Source organism: Gorilla gorilla, chromosome 3 (assembly GCF_029281585.2).
Source record: "Gorilla gorilla gorilla isolate KB3781 chromosome 3, NHGRI_mGorGor1-v2.1_pri, whole genome shotgun sequence".
Classification (NCBI taxonomy): domain Eukaryota; kingdom Metazoa; phylum Chordata; class Mammalia; order Primates; family Hominidae; genus Gorilla; species Gorilla gorilla.
The window spans coordinates 204268548-204280752 of NC_073227.2; the positions used below are offsets into that span (position 1 = coordinate 204268548).

At 41.6% G+C, this 12205-nt stretch overlaps 1 protein-coding gene across 2 annotated transcripts in view; it reads left to right on the plus strand.

Moving 5' to 3' along the window:
- WWC2 (WW and C2 domain containing 2) overlaps nt 1–12205 on the plus strand; it is a 220652-nt gene that overhangs the window by 158956 nt on the left and 49491 nt on the right. For both annotated transcript variants that reach the window (XM_031010343.3, XM_055385871.2), the window contains 5 exons: nt 3496–3585; nt 4773–5392; nt 8852–8981; nt 9560–9640; nt 9737–9823. In XM_031010343.3, coding sequence (XP_030866203.3) covers nt 3496–3585; nt 4773–5392; nt 8852–8981; nt 9560–9640; nt 9737–9823 — 1008 coding nt within the window. The remainder of the gene's footprint in view (nt 1–3495; nt 3586–4772; nt 5393–8851; nt 8982–9559; nt 9641–9736; nt 9824–12205) is intronic.

Here is a 12205-nt window from a genome sequence, read left to right on the forward strand (position 1 = left end):
AGAGCCAGGTCATTTAGTATTCCAAATAAGTGGATACTAGTTTCCTTATCAGTGTCTATGGCCAAAGGCAAATCCTCGTACTTACATTGCCATCAAAGGTTGAAGGACTCAGACATTCTTGCTTGATCAGCTTAAAGCTTTCTAACTCCTATCCTGGGATGCTCAAAGTGACTCAGTAGTTCACATGTCCAGAAGAGCAGAACCTGCTGCCATTGGGAACACTGAATCCTTTCTTTCCCAAGTAGATACAACCTATTCTGGCTTTGGGTTTTGCTGTTGCTATTATGGTTTTGCTTTCTATTCCCCCATGCTCTGGCATTTTTTCTTATGGCTTCACCCTTTCGTGTCTTCCTCCTGTGTGTGTGGGTTTCTGCTCTGCTCATTGCTGCTGTTGCACTGACGCCGGGAGTTTAAGAGGGAAGAGAATGCCCTTGCCAGCAGTGTCTCCTCAGTGTCAAAGCAGGGTTGGCTGGAGCTTCTTTTGGGAAGTAGGATTTGCTGTGTGAAACTCAGTTTCATCGTAGAACAGATTGTGTGCCACCAACCCCAAATCCTTCCTTTTCTTCTTGGTACCTACATGACTGTCAAAGCTACCTGCCGTATTCCCCAACATATTCCTGTTTTCCACTTATATTTGGGGTTCCCCATTATTTCAGGGGTGACCTCTGGCAAGATTCCGAGTCATTGCTGAACGTTGGTGTCTGAAGGAGCTAGATGCACATGAACTTTCAGTCTCTGAGTGTGATCCTACAGCCCCCCCGCTCTGTTCCTGCCCCCACAGGGCTGCTGCAGTGTCGCCCACTGGGCCTGATGGCAGCGACTGTGCTCGCCACCTGGTGGTGGGAAAGAGGTGCTCATGGTGAAGCATTGCCAGGCCTAAAGAGAAATTGCTCGCAAATGAAAAAAACCATGCAGGGAAGGTGTTTCTATGCATGTGTCATATTCTTTCCATGCAGTTATTGAAATTCCTTAAACTCTGTGCTTTCCTATAGCTGGTAAGATCTTAACATTGCTCCTTGTTTTCTCACAAGTGTTGGGGGTTTGCCTTGTAATTGCCAAGACGTCTTAATTGTTTCTTAATTATTTGAATGTTTTTGCCACTGCTTCTGAAAAATTTTTTAAAGCAAGTAGGCGGGGGCATGAGTGTCACTTAGTTTTGAGTGGAAAAGGGACTTCCTGCTTCTATAGATGACATGAAATTTTCCCTAGGTGCAGAATTCTGAGTTCAGGAGAAACCAGGCTGCGCTTCTCTCCTGCAGGGCGCTGAGGGCAGAGGCAGGCAGGTGTGAAGGCCCACACTTCACAAAGGGCAGCTTGAAAGGGAATGTGGAGCAGATGGGCCAGGGGGAGGAATCTTTTAAGGGCCAAGTAGAGGAAACCCTTTCTCTTCCGGCAAACCAACAGGCAGGAGTTGGAGAAGAACCTAGAGAGACAGGTGTGCACCCTTTTGAGAGGGCTGATGTCTGCAATTTCTTCTACCCCTGATTATGGGGAAGTTGGGGAGAGCGTTTCACATGACGTACACCTGGATTCTGAGGAAGACTTCAGGCTTTCGCTAGGAGAGGCTTTGGTGATAACATCAGAGACAAACTGCGGCCCACTAGGAGGGTTTCTGTGCCTCTCCCCAGTGCCTTCCTCATGCTTCTCCCAGGGAAGGTTTCATCTCAATACCAGCAAGAACGGAGGGACTGGCCAGGGCACCCTGTGCTGCAGGGAGAAAGGGCTGATGTCTGCATTCTGGGATTGTAGGAGCTAAGTGGGAAACGTGAACAAGAACACAAAGACAGGCATCTGTGGTTAAAGCAGACATTAAAGGGCTGGAAGAGCAGCTGCCGAGCATCACCCGGAGAAGGCTGAGGATGCTCCCTAGTGATGGGGAAGGGACAGCACTGAAAGTGTGGCTCAGGGTCACATTCTGACGTCATCCTGGTGCCTCCTGAAAGCACTAGAAAAAGGCTTCATTTTAATAAAAGCAATATTGAGTTTTAAAACTTCCTTCCGAAGTGTTTCTCTTGTTTCAGAAGACATGGATTTTAGTAGAGTTTGGGGCTTTCTTCAGACCTTTGTGCACTTTTAATTCAGTTAGTCTACTTCATATTACTTTTTTCCTTGTTGAGTTTTTCTTTATATTTGAAAGATTTAAAAAATGACCGCTGCTTTTAAAAATACACCTTTGAAAGCCATGAATTAAGAATTTATCGTGCTTTTGAAGTATTAAAGAAAATGGCAAGAATTACTTTTTTTAGTTTAACATATAATGGAATAGTGTTGTTGACACATCAAAGGGATAGATACCTATAAATAAAATATGGGCATGTTTTCTTACTGCCAAAAACATATATAACATTTCAAAGAGATTAGAAATTAAGGAAATTTTATTTTTCTCCAAAGAAAAGTGGCTAATTTTTATATCACCACTTTGCAGGGCATGCTGAGGCTTTGAACAAGTCAGATTTGTTTTTCTTCTCTGTTGAGCACTTTCTCATACATTACTCCATTGATCCCTTTAACAGCCTTACCATGGAGACACAGGGGAATTATAGTCACCATTTTACAGATGAGAAAAGTAAGACCCTAGATTCAGTGACTTACCAAGGATATGCAGCTAGTAAGCTGCAAATCAAGATTAGAAACCCAGGTGCCCTTTTTCTGAATTCCATTCTGCTGCTTACTGCTCTGAACTACTTTATTTCATGATGTCTAAAGACCTTCACACGACATAGGCTATACTTGCACAGACTCTTAGTTGCATAAACCCCTGGGTACTTGGTATATTTTAAAATGACTTACTATTCAAGTATACAGTTCTATAATGCTGTACTCTAAAAAAAAGAAAAACTTTTGCAGTTGAATGTGGATGAAATTTTATGATAGTCCGACGTGGATGATGAGATGTGCTGTAGCTCGGAAGGGAAATCACTTTTAGGTCATCCTCTTCCCTAAACAGTTGAGCCCAAATTAGCCCACAATGGTATTGTGGACTAAAATTGTTTCTTAATTGCTGAAATTCTTATCAAATTAGGGTTGGGAATGTTATCACTAAATACTGTGTTGGAACAAGTGTTACTAAATTCGGTATTTAGGGTGACCTTTACTGTTGCTGTGAAATGTTTTAGGAAAGGGTTCCCAGGTCACAGATCTGTGTCAGGATTCTAGTCTTTGGTTAGTTTTTTGTTTCCTTGGTTATTTTCCTCCTCACTCTTCTTCCCCAACTCAAAGGACCATATTACTTACCCATTTAAAAAGATTCTAGGCTACCAGCAATTTTAAATTCTCAGTGACATGGTGATGGGGTATAACGCTCCCTCCCCATCCTTCAGCTTGGCTCATGCAGCTCTTCCCCCCACACTTCTTGCCGGTGTCCTGTTTTCTGTCTGTGGAGCCCATTCACATTCTTCCCTTGTGATCTGTAATGTTTGTATGATGAGAATCTTTCTTTCCTTTTAGTTTTCATATTTTGTTATAATCATTTGAAAATAATTTTTTTCTTCCTAGATTAAGATTGGAAGAGAGAAGAAAAGAGCTGCTACAGAAACTTGAAGAAACTACTAAATTAACTACTTATTTGCATTCACAACTTAAAAGGTGAGCTTATCAGATTTTTGAGGGGAAAGCTTTTCTCCAAATACATTCAGGCATCTTCTTGTTCATCTTTGATTACTTTTCACTTTATTTCCAACTACTTTAAATAAAATCATTATAGTAGTACAGTTACTGTTTGAGTGATCAGATTTAAAGTCACATTTTCTTTTGCATGAACCCAGTGTCATATTTGGAATACATTTGAAATATGTTATAGAAAGAAGATATGTTTTAGCTGTCAGTACATTTAGGAAAATAATGCATTTTTCCCATTGCCCCATTTTTTAAAAAGGGAAAGTGGGGGAGCTTTGCCTTAAAATAGCCATAGATTTCCTTACATTGATGAGAAAAATACACACTCCTCACGTTCACACACAAAGAGGAAACGTGAGCGAACCCAAGGGTCTTTTGTGTGACTTCTTTCTTTTTATAAGCTTGCCTTCTTTTCTCTAAAAATAAAAAGCTTTTTTTTTAATAAAAAACTACATTAATGCTTTTGCCCTTTTTTTTTTGCTTTCAATATTTTTTAATGGCAAAGTGGTTTCTAGATGTCTGTGCAAATAAACTTATCAACAGGTATTTGATTCCTTTTATTTTTGCAAAAGGAGGATAATGTTTAATAAGAATAGATTTGCTACTTAAAGAGTATTTGGAGAGCAAGGCTGAAAAGGTTAGTGAAGAAGCATAGACATGGTATACAGTTAGGTGCCACATGATGACTTTTTGGTCAAGGGCAGACTGCATATATGATGGTGGTCCCGTAAGATTGTAATACTGTATTTTTACTGTGCTTTTTCTAGTTTAGCTATGTTTAGATACACAAATACTACCATTGTGTTATAATTGCCTACAGTATTCAGAACAGCAACTGCTGTGCAGGTTCGTAGCCTGGGAGCAATAGGCTATACCACATAGCTTGGGTGTGCAGTAGGCTGTACCGTCTAGGTTTGTGTAAGTACACTCTGTGATGTTTGCACAGTGATGAAATCACCTAACCATGCATTTCTCAGAACTTGACCAGGTCGTTAACTGACACACAGCCGTAATATAGGGAGTTCCTCTGTCCCTGGCCATTGATTCCATTCTTTAGCAGGTTTCTTCCCTCTGCAGATCTGAAGGAGCCAGTAGGGATTGTGATTAGGTTTTCCATTTTGTAACAGATTTTATGGTGTGTGCTTTTTCTCTTTCAGCCTCTCTGCCAGCACCCTGTCCATGTCATCTGGGAGCAGCCTGGGTTCCCTGGCATCGAGTCGGGGCTCTCTGAACACCTCCAGCAGAGGGTCACTCAACTCCCTCAGTTCCACCGAACTCTATTACAGCAGTCAAAGTGATCAGATAGATGTGGATTATCAGTATAAACTGGACTTCCTTCTGCAAGAGAAAAGCGGTTACATTCCTTCTGGACCCATCACCACCATCCATGAAAACGAGGTGGTCAAGTCCCCTAGCCAGCCTGGCCAGAGTGGACTCTGTGGGGTGGCAGCTGCAGCAACAGGCCACACTCCTCCACTGGCTGAGGCCCCGAAGTCTGTGGCCTCCCTGTCCTCGAGGTCCTCCCTTTCCTCGTTGTCTCCTCCAGGCTCTCCCTTGGTTTTGGAAGGCACGTTTCCCATGTCTTCTCATGATGCCTCTCTCCATCAGTTCACTGCTGACTTTGAAGACTGTGAATTGAGTAGCCATTTTGCAGATATCAGCCTCATCGAAAATCAGATTTTGCTGGATTCTGATTCAGGAGGAGCCTCCCAGTCTCTTTCAGAGGATAAAGACCTTAATGAATGTGCTAGGGAGCCATTATATGAAGGAACTGCAGGTAAATGCAGCCCTTTGCTTTCATGTATTCCCTGTTAGTGATTTTAAGGAGAATGATTGGAGCATTATTTTTCCATATAAACAAAGGGTATGATTCCCCTTCTCTTTCTTTTGAGTAATCGTTTTGGCTTCATTTAAGAAGGAGCTTTTATTTATATACCTAGATATTTTTCATTATCAAATAAAAATTACCTTCCCTATTTAGTAGACTTAATCATTTAGTACCTGTTCAGTTGTCCAGAGACACTCTGTGTGTGGTAGCTGACTGGGAACATATTTTGTGAACATATTTCCAAGTAGATTCCAGTTCTGAAATAGCAAGGCAAAGAAGAGGATTTTCTTTTAAAAGTTGGCCTAAAACAGATTAAAACCAAGGCAATTAACATAGTAGCTAATTAGTACCAAGGTTCAGTGTTTAGATTGTTCAGGGAATTCTATATAAATACAGTTTTTGTTTCAAGCCAGACTCCTTTTCTGGCGAAAAGTTAATTTAAAACAGCAGGTTGCAGTGTATGGTATTACTCTGCCACCTTCTGGCCAGGTTAACAGTTGCAGCCCCGGGAAGGGATTACTAGAGATTGTAGTTCTTAGGCCTGCATTTGTATTCAAAAAGACAGAAACAGGAAAAATATCATTTTTTGTTTGTTTGTTTGTTTGTTTTCCTTTGCAAAGCAGGAACTTTGAATATGTTAGATATGATTGTAAAGAGCACAAGATGGTTCCCTTGTTGGCAGATGATCACTGTTGGTCTGAGGAGGATGATCTGTTCCAGAGCTAGCTTGAGACAAAATGTGAAATAAAAGCCCCAGTGCTCATCTACAGCTGTCCTGTTCATAGCTACATGTTTTACTGACCACACAAAACAGGGCAGGGCTCTTTAGAAGTGCTCTCTTCCTGTTCCCAGAAGCATTTTTATTTGTATGTATGGTCCTAAGAATTCTGAGTAATTGATTGGCCAATTCAGATGTGTAAAGACATTGACAAATTCACCTTGTTTCTACGGTTTCAAATACTGAAGAGCCAAGTGCTGTGCCCTGTCAGTGGCCTGGGCCTGTGGGAGGGCCCATGAGACATTTGTTTGGTTTGTGCGCCCCCTCCTGGGAAGATGTCAAAGCTACAAGTAGCAGGTTATGGAAATAACCACAAAGAAAATGACCAGGGGAATGGTGTGTGTACATAATGGCCCCAACAAAACAGAAAGCCGCGTAGGGCCTTCACCACTGCTTCTGGGAAGGAGTACGTTTGTGTGTGTGTGTGTGTGTGTGTGTGTGTGTGTGTGTGTGTGTGTGTTAGGGGGTGCAAACCACTCCTGGAACCAGCCAAGCCTCCACTCACATTTTAGTCACCAACGTGTTTGGGTAAGCACACTACCCAGTCTCTCAGGATTATGATTCCTTATCTGCAAAATGGGGTTGCTACAGTAATCCTTGTGTCAGGCTGAAGGATTAATGCAGTGATAACATGTGAAGCACTTAACCGTGTCTGGCACTCAGCACACAGTTCATGATAATTATTAGTACTCTGTGACAGTGATGATGATAAGTAATAAACTCTGGCTAAACACAGTTCTTACTGTAAACCATGGAAAGTTATGAGAAGAAGAAAGAGAAGAAAATGGAATGTTCTATGCCAGCATTCCTTCCTGTGCTTTGAACTTACATCTCTTGACCTTTCAAGGTAGTTTTGCTCTTCCTGTATTTGGAGTGGTATCTAGTGACCACTTCTAACGTTCAGTCAATTTGGAGGGGCAGTAAGTGAGGCTGGATGCTGGAGAAGAGGGGAGAGAGTGATGAGGGAAAAAGTTGCCTAAAGTCTGTCACCCACCCAGTAACCCTGAGGTCTGGGAGCCCTGTCTTGCAAGTGTGTCTGGTTGGCCCATGCCTTGCTCCTGACACTCGGGTCTTGCTGTGTCTGAAAAGTCTGTGGATGGAGACAGTATCTCTGAAGCTTTTGTGAAACAGTTTTTAACTTTTTAAATGCATATATTAGAAAACTGCTGTTAAAAAGTTACCCTAAGAGAAAATACATCCAAGAGCTTTGATTGCAGATAATATTCAGTTGCATGTCCGAAAACAAGTGAAAGCGTATATTTAACCATAAAGGCTACTTCTCACAAATTAGCTGGGCATGGTGGTGGACATCTGTAGTCCCAGGAGGCTGAGGCAGGAGGATGTCAAGGCTGCGACGAGCTGAGATTGCACCACTGCACTCCAGCCTAGGCGACAGGAGTGAGACCTTGTCTCAAAAAAAGGAAAGATGAATTCTCTTCAGGTCACCAGCACTTTTTTTCAGGGGACGTCTGCCCTGCATGTGGGGTGGTGGCTCCCTATCAGGGACGTTTGTCATCTCCCTCAGTGCTCTAGAGGCTTAGGCAGGTAAAGTCAAGTCCCTTTTATGTAAACTTTGCTGTCCAGTGCCAGTCCCTGCTGGATGACACCAACCACGTTGGAATAACTGCGAAGGCCTTCCGCAGTCAGTCACTGTCATTGTCAAAGTCAATTTCAGGCTGCTGTGGTTATTCCTGGGGGTAATCAATAAATCATGTCATCACCTTCACCCTTCACAAAGGGGGGTGGGCGGAGAGAAGGCACTTCATCATCAAGGAAAAAGCATTCCCACTGCCAGAAATAAAGTGGAAAATGCAGCAATCAATCCTGTAATCTGAAGCCTTAAAACTTAAACATCTTCACAAGATGTAAAGTCACGGCTCAGAAGGGGGCCAAAATGCATACCAATACAGATCCCTGTGCTCACTCTCACTCACTGGAGGATGAAAGAGCACCACAGGCTTGCAGCTCATTACGGTACAGAGCACAGCCTTAAATGAATGTTCCTTGCTCACTGCAGGATGCTGGTGTATGAATATGAGTTCGAGATAAAAGTTAAGTGGTCATTGGTACTAAAGATTCAGTAGCACAAAAAGTTTTTTAATGGTATTGGCTGGTGAGGAGTTCCTGTGGGTCAAAGACATTTTTTCTTAATTTCTCTTAGAATAGTAGCACAGGAGATGTAGGATATGGCATGTGGAGAGGAGGGGAGACCAAAAGAGGTGGAAACTTATCCGTTGAGTAGCTAGAAGCTCTCTCTGTGATAGAAATGTCACTTGAGGGAGACAGATCATTTCCTATTCCTGAATATATGAACACTGCAGTGAATGCTTGAGAGAAAGAGACTAAGGACCAATGAGAATTTGTGTAATTCATCCCTTCCCTTAAAATATTTCAGGACACAGAAAAACCATATTCCCTTCCAAGTAATGACTGAAAAAACTGGCGTCCCAGGAATCTTATAAGTCATAGTGCCTTGAATTGTTTACATCTGTAGATTTGAATATTAACATCCTTGACTCCCAGAAGGAAATCTTATTTTGGATTGCTCATGACCAAACTGTGTATGTATTTAATACTTAACTTTTCCAAATAAGACATTCTGATTAGTGCTCTCACCCTCCCCTGCATAGATGTGGAAAAATCATTACCAAAAAGAAGAGTGATCCACTTGCTTGGGGAGAAAACCACTTGTGTGTCGGCTGCTGTATCTGATGAGTCTGTGGCTGGAGACAGTGGGGTCTATGAAGCTTTCGTGAAACAGTAAGGATTCAGCAGGGGTGCTTTTAGCTCCAGCGAATCTCTGTCGCCGTGGATGTGGGTTATATGCTGTAAATGGACTGCTACCATTAGTCCGCTCTTTGGCTTAGTAAGGACTTTAGCCGTTAAAGAAGTGGTGTGCCTGAAAATTTCAGTATATCAAAAATGACTTAGCCATGGAAATTATCGATAAACAGATTGGTGTACCCAGAGGCAACTGACCCTCTTTAGAATTTAAAAACCTTGAATTTAGTGGGAATATTGGAAGAATTCACCAGACCCTGTTTGGCACATGAAGCTTCTCACGTGTATTTCTGAAAGTCTGAAATGTCTCAAGGGTGTGGTATATTTCTAGTAATAAGGAAAGTAGTCATCAGAGAGGCTTTGCCCTAAAGCCCAGAGGCGGGCTCTTCTTGAAAAGAGCCTCTGAAACAGTAAGCTTTCACTGGGATCAGTTCCACTGGGAGGGCATAGGAGTGCTGTTAATTTGGATTTTCATTCAGAATCACTAAGTGGCAAACTGTTAACCATAACAATCGATAACCCCATTAATTAACTTCATCTACTCCCTGTCCATATAGACCTAGTGAAATTGAAGATGTCACATACAGTGAAGAGGACGTAGCCATTGTAGAGACCGCCCAGGTTCAGATAGGACTCAGGTAAGGAATGTACGTGGGAAAGGAGCAGTTCTGACATCTGTGCAGGGCAAGTGGCCTGTGGTGATTCCTGACTTCATTTAGCCTCTCTTTTGACAGATACAATGCAAAAAGTTCAAGTTTCATGGTGATTATAGCACAGCTCCGAAACCTTCATGCCTTCTTGATACCTCATACTTCAAAAGTGTAAGTAAAATCAGCGAAGATCAAATTGAGGAACTTAAACATTTCCATGTAAGAGAATTTTACACTGTAATCATGCAGTTCATCAAAATGAAGATACGGAAAAGACATAGCAGGGCTGATCATGTCTAAATGAATGGCAGATAAAGATGAGAAGGGAAATGTGAGGAAGACATATTGACTTTTAATTCTTACTCAACTGATTCTTTTTAAGAGTAGAAGCCAAGACATTTAATCTCTTTTTTGTAACCAGAAGCACTGTTTTATGCTGTGTTGGAATTTGATTGAAATATGGGTAAAATTTTTGTTTGTGTGTAATTGTTACTACTATTGTTTAAGGAATTTTCTAATCTTTTACATTAAAATGTAGTGATTAAATTTTATGTATCTGTACAACATTGCCAGTCAAACATTTTATCATGCTACATGTAAGAGTATGTTTTTATCATCAAGCATTTACTTCCCTGTGACCAGTGAGTTCTTAAAGTTATTTCACTTCATCAAACCAAGAATCCCAACAAAGTGATGACATAATGCTACACAGTCCATTGCTTAGAGACTTTTTGCTTCCTGACAGATAAGCCTAAAGATCTCATGACAAATAAGTCTGGAAGTCTTTGACACCACCATTCACATTTTCTGACATCAGAGTTTCAGTGACTCTGAAGGGCTCATGGCTGGAAAGAACCAGGAAGAATCCAGACTTCGACTTAGCACTATGACGTAGAATGCGGAATATACATGTCCACTCTGCATTGAAACTTCCTGTAAGAAGTGGATCTTAATAATATTTTGAATATGCAATGCAAGGCTTTGGAAATTTAAAAAGAGCTGTTGAGGGGTGATCCCCAAGACTCTATACCCAGCCAGGTGAATGTTTTCCTTAATGATAGAGTATATTCCTTAGTGATAGGACTTTTAATGGAATAAATTTAAGAGTTCTGCATGTTTTTCCTACAGAGTTGCTTGTAAGTTCACCTCCTAACATTCCAATAATCATCAGAAAGAAGAAACTGGATCTAAGAGAAAAAGAACTAGATAGAAATTATGTAGTTGACAATAGAAGAATAGAGATAGTGGCTTTCTTTTTTTTTTTTTTTTAAGAGATGGGGTCTCACTGGGTTGCCCAGGCTGGTCTTGAACTCCTTGGGCTCTCCCACCTTGGCCTCCTAAAGTGCTGGGATTACAGGCGTGAGCCACTGAGCCCAGCCAAGATAGTAGATTTTAATGTGTTGACAAGCATCAAAGCTGGAGGTAGGATAGGATTCCAGGAGGAGGGTGAGCTTAGAGAACTTCCTGAATCAAGGTGTGGACTGTCCACATCATTAGTGAGACCAGTGAGGAGAGCAGGCATCACATAGAAGTGCCTAGATCAACGCAGAGAGCCTGCTTCCCAAATGCGAGATGAAAAACACCAGTCAGCGGTGTCCAGGAAGACTGGCTTGATATAAACTGTGACTTCTCCCTACCAGTAGATAAGCTGTGATGTTGGAGCATGCCATTGGTGGCCTTTTAGTAAAGCAAATCATGGAGAAGACAAGTCTACCAGAGACTGAAACAATAAACAGTGAGAACTAATGCACAACTTCAGGAGAAAACTACAGAACACCCCAAGAACACACACCTTCTTTAAACTCACTGTAAGGGTGCACCTGCAATATGCTCTACTTCAACTAAACCAATCACAGTCATTCTCACTTACCTCATAGGATGTCACCAAGACCCTTCTGGAGGCATGGTGATACCTGCGTAGTGTAGGACCAGTGAAATACTCAGCCCAACCAATGAGCAGACATTTGCTCTTCGGCTCCCCAGCTAGTGTGCAGGCACTTGTTGAGTTGGTGCGAACTTTCCTGACATATATAGCAATCTTTCCTTAAACACACATGTAAAAGCCTTGGCCTAAATAATGACACTGCTAAACATGACAGCTAGTGTGAAATATTCTTAAAATTGTTCTTTTTTTCCCCAACCTCAAAAGTTATTTTTTGATTATTAATTGCGACAAGCAGAAAAGATTTTCTTCTGCTGAATCTCCAGCCTCCCAGGGACAGTGAGCTGTGTCTTAGTAAGGCTCTTTAATCAACAGCAGTGGGCTTCAGGCCCACTAGGTTTTCATTGCTGAATCTCCATAATTAATATTGATATGAAATACAAAATAATATGACATTCCTCAGTTCTGCATTTGAATTACAGTTTTTCTAACGGAGAAAGGCATGTTTTAGAATCTAGATTAGACAAGCCTGGAAATGGGGGTGCAGGGGATAGACTTAGCGGTATTCTCTTCCTGGGATTTAAAGGAAGTTACCTCATGCTGTTTCTAAGAATTGTGGGTCCTCATACAATGTGTGCTCAGAAAAGTCACTTTAAAGTAGTATTAGAAGT